We start from the raw sequence: 8106 nt of genomic DNA on the forward strand, positions 1-8106 counted from the left end.
AAGAACACAACCAATGTAAAACAAAGGAAAAAAAAATCTGAAGTTATTGTTATACCATGATTTTACCGGTCCGGCCCGCTTGGCAATAGATTTTTCTTTATGTGGCCCATGAACTAGGATGAGTTTGACACCCCTGGTGTATATGGTTGGGTGAGGGGGGGGGGGGGGGGGGGGGGGGGCGTGGTGGTGGTTGAGGAGAGCTGCACAAACACTAGCGTCTTAAGGCTTTATTTCCTTGTTCAAACTTCTTTGAGTCACTTCCCTGTTTGCTCTAAAGGAGGGACCAGAGTTGTTGGTGGTGGTGGTGGGGGGGAGTGGAGGGAGTGGGGTGGTCTTTTTTGTTTTTATGTGTGTGTGGGGGGGTGAGGGGGGTGGGGGTGGGGTGGAGGTGGCTCTGTTCGTCCGTCCGGCAGGCCCGGACTGTCCTGGCGGACGCAGCCTTGTGGAGGTCAGCAGCAGTTTTTGCGGATGATCCCTGGTGGGAAACAAGTGAAGCCGTCACATGAGAGAGGAGGACACGCCCACTCCGACCCCCCTCCCCCCTCCCCCCCGCATGGGACGCGGGGGGGAGGGTGCGGGGGCTAACGAAGCTACATTCGCTACTTGCAAGTGTGAAATAGTGATGGAGCTCTAAGGAGAAGCAGCTGTTCGCTACACACACAACCACACATCCAGGCCCAAAAAGTGGGAGGTTTGCGGTTTGGCTCCGCCTCCTCTGTACCGCCCAATCGCTGAGCTTGTCATGCACGGCTATGCGCCACCTTAAGGTCGTTCCTGCGTCTTGTTGCCGGCGGCCGTCTTTGTTTTGTCTTTGCCGGTGGGGGGGGTTTTGGAGTCATTGGGGGGGGTCTGGGCATGCTTGGCGGGGGGGCTAGTCGCGGCGGCGCCACCTGGCGCATGGGACGGCGAGGTGTTCTTGTCGTCTGAAAAAAGCTGTTTAATTACGTCAAAGAAGTTACTCAACGGGCTGCCTACACAGAGAGAGAGAGAGAGAGAGAGAGAAAGAGAACAGACAAGAGATGAGCTGAGAGGTTGACGGGATGGGGGGGTGAGGGGAGGAGGAGAGGCAGTGGGATGCAGACAGCTCCCCCTGCTGGGCTGGAGAGCTACTGGAGCACTGGGTGAAAAGCTATTCCGGCCTTGGCCAATTGTTGGCCAAGTGTTGAATCGCAGTGACACAGCATTACTAACGCTGGGCAGGAATCAAGAGTGTACATCCAATCAAAACGGCCAAAGGGCCTAACTGGCCAAACCTTCCATCAGTCTCATGTGGAACAGCTTTGAAAGTAAAGTCTTTCTGGAGGGAGGGGCAGGTGACGCTGTCATTCCTGCCCTGACGGATGGACGGACGCTAGTGGTGTGCGGGTCAAGGTGTTTGTCAACATGCGGGTCCCCAGCAGTTACCAATGATTTGACGCGCCTCGGCCTGCAACCTGCTCTCATTAAATAGACGGCTATGTCTTTTAACATGGATTTTTTTACATCGTCAAAAAGGTGGTTGACGGTAGAATGTAGCAGCCTAAGATGATAAAACCCTTGAACAAAAAAAAAAGTCCAACTATAGTGCTAAAACTCACTCATCTTGCTGCTCTCTGTTTAGTGATGCTGTGGTGCCGCCAGATCAGGGGTGGACAAACCTTTTGACTGGTGGGGCCACAATGGGTTCTAAACTGTGACAGAGGGGCCGAAGCAGGAGCAGATGGATGGAGTGTTTTGGTGACCCACCTCACAGGAAAAAAATATATATATCATGGGATATGTAGAAATGTGCTTTAATATCAATTGAAAGGGAACAAAAACGTGTGGGTATTTAGCTCTTTATTGAAATGACTATTAAAACACTGAAAAATGGACGAAATACAGCTATTTTACTTACTATTTACATCATTTCTTTAAATTCGGGGGGGTCTGATTAAAAGGCTTAATGGGCCGCATATGGCCCTCGGGCCGTAGTTTGCCCTTGCCTGAACTCGCCGATTGGTGCTTTCATGCACCGATTTCTGCATCGGTACATATGCACTTAACTACCGTATCAACGTTAGATTGCTAAGCCCTTTCTTCTGATGTTAATTGGTGCGGTAGCTCATCCACATAAACTGATTTCAAATAAATATTTCATCATTTGTCGAGATCCCGTCATACATTATTTGACCCGCCCCAGCCCGCCACACCAATAAAGTGAAAACTTGGCTCAACAGGTAGGTTGGCCCACACACCACTAACTAACGGACGCCTCCCAGTGCTCCCAGTAACCCTCCACACAGCGGCCGACATCCAGCCGCCGGTTTCTCAGGTGAGTCAATGTAAAGAAAAAAACATGCGGTGGCACCACACGGCGCATGTTAACACACAATCATAGGCTGGTGTTAGTGTTGATTAGTGGTGTAACAGTGTGTTTGTGTGCGCGCATTGCGTTATTGTCGTTACTCACCGTCTCCATGGGCTATTTTATTGGGTTGCACTGACGTTAAATATGGAACGTTTGTGATCAGCTGTCAGACGTGCAGGAGTTACTCACTCAGGCCAGTTTGCACACACACACACGCACACGCACGCACGCACGCGCACGCACACATATGCATGCAGACACACACACACACACACACACGCACGCAGGTTAGTGCTGGTGCGGGTGGGGGGGTGGGGGTGGTGTCGGTGCCAGAGTTAAGGTTTGTTGATTGGTTCTCTGGTTCTTACCACGCCCCCTGGAGGATTTACCGGCCGGGCGCCGCGAGCCGTCTGAGAGCAGAGGACAGCGTCACAAAGGAGACCCGCCGGCGCCGCATCAGCAACACAACACAACACAACGCAACACAACACTGCGATGACAGTGCAGCGCAAACCTTCAGCCACTGCTTTTCAATTTGGGCACTCAAATAAATCAAAAAAAGTTTGTTTGCATGTTCTCCTGATGTGGACCAATAGAAGGTCTTCTTAATATCGGGCAAAGGCTGAAGGTTCTCTGAGAGACACACATGGACTTGGCTTGTGGCTTGTGTGTACATGTGTGTGTTTGTGGGTCATTCTGTTGACAGAAGCAGTCAAACATGCAGCTCTGCACACACAAACACAACTTGACCACAGCGCCATGTGTGGTGGTGGCCACTGGAACCACTGGTGAGGACCATCAGGCCACTGGAACCACTGGTGAGGACCATCAGGGCCACTGGAACCACTGGTGAGGACCATCAGAGCCACTGGAACCACTGCAAGCACTGGCCTCCCAGTGGTCCCAGTGTGTGATAGTTTGGATTTTTGGTCCAATGCCAAAGATGCAAGCAGGAGGTGCAGTTTTGGCCAGGTGGTAGCAGCAGCAGTGTTGCTACCACTGCTCCCTGCACCATTACTTCCTGTTCTGCTGCCATTGAAACGCAACAGGAGGTAGCCCACACTGATCGATCCCATCCAAACTTTCTCAGAGGCGTTAGCTTAGCATGCTGTGGTTGGGTGTGTGGGTGGGGTGGGGCGGAGCGGGGCTAAGTGGTCTGGAGACTGGCAGGGGTGGGGGAGAGTGGGGGGCGCTGTTATCAAGGCAACCATCACGGGTGGACTGAGTCACATGACCAGCAAAAGCTAGCAAGGAGGACAACACACACTCTCTCTCTAACTTCCATATTTTCATTTGTCTCTCTATAGGCAGCCCGAAGTCACTGTGTGCGCACGTGTGTGTGTGTGTGTGTGTTTGTGTGTGTGTGTGTGTGTTTGTGTGCGTGTGTGCGGGTACGTGTTTGTGTGTGTGTGTGTGTGTCGGCGCGTTGCTTGCAGCAGGGACATGCACGTAGAGATGCCGTGTGCTGGAAGCAGTGAACCGGGCCGTTCCGAGCTGTGGTGGGCCGCCAGGTGGGTGTGACCGTGGGAGGTACCGGGAGTGTGGGAGGGGGTTTGGGGTGGGCGGAGCCGACCTACCGGAAATCTGGGACTGCCCGCCGGGCTGCTCGTTGGTGCCGAGCAGCTGAGCCTGGATGGTCTCCACCACGCGCTTGAAACGCCGGCTGGGACCTGGCGGAAAAGACGACCTGAGGGTCAGCAAGGCCTGGCCCAAACATTCTTAGAAACGTAACCTTTTCCCAAAAATATGATAATGAAGTTATTCTCCACAGTCAGTTCTTTTCACGTCGAATATCGACTTGGTTGTGCTGCTTCTATTGTTATATATTACGGTAGAGTTTTTATCCGATCGTATTTCAGCTAGTTTGTGTGGTCGGGTTCCATGAAATCTGCCTGAGGCCTTCAGGATCCACATCGGAGGCTCCTGGTCGCTGTAAGTGAACGCACCACCGTCAATTGCAATAGCCAATCTTATCCAGAGTCTACGCCGAGACCAGCGGGTCTTACGCTTAACTTCACTGGATAAGTCCGGAGAACCTGAGAAACTGAACTCAACCCAGAGATCCGGTTGCCATACGACGAACCCACGATGGCTGAAGGAGAAGATTGAGATTTAGTTGCAACTCATCTGCAATTTATAATGTAAATAACGTGGTGACAGTCTCATTGGCCTTAGTTATTTTGTCTTAATCATGATTTAAACGCTTGGTTTTGCTCGCCAAGCATTTAATGCTTGCTTTGCTTTGCTTGCTGCTGCTTGCTAGGTCACCAATATGAAGGTGATGTCATTTGTAAGTGTGATTCTGAATGGATTCCCGAACCTTAGTGTCGTATTGAGGTGTATCAATTTTTGGGTGGACTAAATATATTTTTTATTTATTTATTTATTTATTTAGTCTTTTATTTATTTTCTCTAATTCTCTGACTGCACATCTGCAAAACAACACAGGGATGCCGTGACCAAAGTGCCCCTTGCAGGCGGTGGCCACCTGAGAGCAGCGTGAAGGTGACGGAGTAGATGCCGTGGTCCTTGGTGGTGCCGGTGCCCTCGGTGTAGGTGATGTCCACCTGGAATTTGACGGGCTTCTGGAAGACGGCGGGTCCGGCCGTGGACTTGTACTCTGCCCTGAAACTGGTCTGGGACATGACGCTGTGGCTCAGACTGGGAATCTGCCGGAGACAGATGGGGAGTTGTGGGTCAGCTGACCGGCGGCAAAACCCGCAACAGTCTGGAAACTCAGACAGGTGTGCAAATGGCGAGGAATTTGTACATTTTTGGATTAAAAAAAAGGGGGAGGGAACAGGTGAGCGTGCATGCATTTTCTTATAATAATAATGATAATAATCAATTTCAGGTTTTTCTTTGAGGTTTAGGCAACTTTGAAGTATGGTGAGAATGTCTCCGCCTCTCTTTTGAGAAAGGCTTCTTCAGTTCTTCATTTGGGTGCCAAATTCTTCCCTGTCCAATCACAGACAAACACTTTCTACACGGACAGCAACAGTCCACTATGGATAGATAAATCCATCCATCCATCCATCCATCCATCCATCCATCCATCCATCCATCTTCTAAACCCGCTGCCTCCTGCACTCAGGGTTGCAGAGGTCCGCTGGGGTCAATCCCAGCTGCCTTTGTCATGATTATTATCTGAAACTCCTCTTTTTAATCACTGCTGCTTTTATGAGTATGTATCTCAATAGAGGATGCTGCTGCAATTCCGTCGCCATGTATGATGACAACAAAGGAAATTCTGTTCTATTCTTTCATGGGGTGAAGGCAGGATGACACCCTCGATACGTCTCCATACGTCTACATAACATTTATTGACATATGTAGTATCTGAATCTATGCATATGACATCATGTGAACTTATGTGTATGGCCTGATGTGAACTCAGCAGTGAACCTGCTGCACTTCTTCCCTAAGGGCGTCTCAGGGTCCATATATGGTCTTGTTGTTGCCAACGGCCACCAAATTGAAACCAGATGGTCATTGGGGGTGCAACTATGGAATGTATACATTCTCCCCCACTTCTAGCATCTTCCTCCCTGGTTGCTGGGAGGTATAAAAGGTGATGTGAACAAAGCATCATCGGAGTTGCTCACATCTGGCCCAGAGACATCCCCAGGCTTTCCATGGTGCCTGTCTGACTGTTGACTTCTTTGAAATAAACCACTTTTTATACAACTAAGTCTGTCAGTGAAGACTCCTTCAACATCTACATCACCTGAATCCACCAGAAGAATTCACCACAAATACATATACGCGCTTATATTTCTATATCATGTACTTATATGTGCATTTCTATATTATTTGAATTATTTATCTATCTATACAGTACATGTATATTCACAGTATATTATGAGAGCTCTGTATGTATTTGGTTGTTCACCCCTGCAATTGATTGACACTACTACTACTACTAATAATAATGATGACAATAATAATAATATTGATAATAATAATAATGATAATAATGATAATAATAATAATAATAATAATAATAATTAAAAAAATAATAATAATGATGATGACAATAATAATAATAATAATAATAATAATAATAATAATAATTATAACAATGGATATAAACATGGATATTGAATGTGAAGTTGCGCGGCACTCACGGAGAGGAAGGCGTGCACGATGTCGGCCTTGATGGAGCTGAGTGGTTTGTCCCGGATCACAGTGAAAATCTGCTCCTCCTTCTCCAGGTTGATGAAGTTACCAAACCACGACTTCTTGGCGAGCCTGCAGAGGGAGACAGAGTGCCGCTTGTAAAGAAAAAAAAAAAAAAAAAAAAAAAAAAAAACAGAACCAAAAAAAAAGGATCCGGCTGAGATGACGTCACTCACTCTGGAGACGAGTCTGGAGTCAGGCTGGACATGTCCTCCTGCGTGGGAACTGTGGGGAGTGGGGGAGAGGGAGGGTCAAAGGTCAAAGGTCACAGGAGGATTGAAGGTGGCCAGTGAGATAAGGCACGGGGTGGGGGGTGGGGAGGGCCCAACCCCCTTCCACTGAGGAAACACGGCGATGCTGAGAAAGTGTATCAGTCGGTTCACCTTCACACCAAAGGACAGAAAGACTCACGACGTGACTGTGATTGGACGACGGTGGTCCGGCAGAGGGCGGGTGCTGGGGGGTAGGGGCTTAGCTCAAGCTCGGGGTCACAAGGGTCACATTACTGTGAGCGCACTGTAACTTTCACATGTTGCAGTCGGGAAACAACAGTTATCTTGACATCATCAAACGTGTGTGTGTGTGTGTGTGTGTGTGTGTGTGTGCGTGGGTGTGCATGTGAGGCTTGTAGGTGTCGTGTGTTGTGTGCTGTTGTCTATAGTCGCTTCACTGTCAATAACACTGTGCTGGTCAGTCGCACGCACGAACGAACACACACACACACACACACACACACACACACACACACACACACGCTCGTAGCTGTCTATGGAAGCCGATGTCTCAACGGAGGGTTTTCTGGTGGCCTATCCTGGATCCGCAGGTCCTGGTGCTGGTAGGACAGGTGTACACGGTGGTGGTGTTGCTGACGGTTGCTGGCTTGCTGGGTCTTCTTCATCTCTTTAGCAGGTGCCAGTGTTTGGAGCGTGGACGCATCCATGATGTTCTGCTTCTATCCTTCTGCTGGAAGAACCTACTGGTATCGGTGATGGTCAGGTTATGCTCAGAGCAGAGAGGCAGTAACCTCACGCCATTTGAGTTCACCGGGCCAATCCCGTGTCTGCCAAGTACTCCCATTCCATATCCCGTGATTAGGTCCCGCAAGAACACTGAGTCCCACAAGAAGGAGGATCTTGTCTGTCTCAGGGGTTCCGGCGAAGGACCTCATCCAAGAATAAGGAGGGTCATCAGTCTCTCCATGCTGGCCTCAGGTGCTTCAGAGAGTCTTGGCAGTAGAGAGTTCTTTATGGCCAATCCAACACCGTGTAGATGTTGTCCACATTAACGGTCGCCATTCCACAAGGAGGGGAATCCCGACCCGTCCTCTGTTAGCGGCCGTTCGTCAAAGAGCCCGGTTTCACTTCGCGCATCAATAGTCAACAGCCAACAGCAACAGTCCTGCCATAGGAGCCCAGCAGGGTCCTGGTCTTCCATGCTGCAAGCACACACTACACATACACACACACAAACCTACACACACTCACACTACGCATTACACACACACCACATACACACACACCTTGCATTTTCCGGCGGTGGAAGCGCGGCGAGCCCAGGAAGTTGTTCTTGATGGAGTTGAGTCGTGTCCTCCAGGGGAC

The 8106-nt window shown here is 49.6% G+C and overlaps 1 protein-coding gene across 9 annotated transcripts in view; it reads right to left on the reverse strand.

Annotated features, from left to right (window-relative positions):
* Positions 1 to 355: 355 nt before the first annotated feature.
* The window catches only part of LOC142882883 (serine/threonine-protein kinase BRSK2), a 26696-nt gene continuing 18945 nt past the window's right edge, over positions 356 to 8106 (reverse strand). For 4 of the 9 annotated variants that reach the window (XM_076017583.1, XM_076017582.1, XM_076017586.1 and 1 more), the window contains exons 14-20: positions 8028 to 8106; positions 6685 to 6733; positions 6457 to 6580; positions 4818 to 4998; positions 3907 to 3999; positions 2698 to 2739; positions 356 to 971 (exon numbers count right to left, since the gene is read on the reverse strand). The exon at positions 8028 to 8106 is cut by the window's right edge. In XM_076017583.1, the coding sequence (XP_075873698.1) occupies positions 763 to 971; positions 2698 to 2739; positions 3907 to 3999; positions 4818 to 4998; positions 6457 to 6580; positions 6685 to 6733; positions 8028 to 8106 (777 nt within the window). In that variant the 3' untranslated portion in view covers positions 356 to 762. The remainder of the gene's footprint in view (positions 972 to 2697; positions 2740 to 3906; positions 4000 to 4817; positions 4999 to 6456; positions 6581 to 6684; positions 6734 to 8027) is intronic. The other 5 variants (XM_076017590.1, XM_076017584.1, XM_076017588.1 and 2 more) reach the window with 2 other exon arrangements.

The sequence above is a fragment of the Nelusetta ayraudi genome, unplaced genomic scaffold (assembly GCF_046127955.1).
Source record: "Nelusetta ayraudi isolate G7.1 ecotype Tasmania unplaced genomic scaffold, CSIRO-AGI_Nayr_v1 ptg000002l, whole genome shotgun sequence".
Lineage (NCBI taxonomy): Eukaryota > Metazoa > Chordata > Actinopteri > Tetraodontiformes > Monacanthidae > Nelusetta > Nelusetta ayraudi.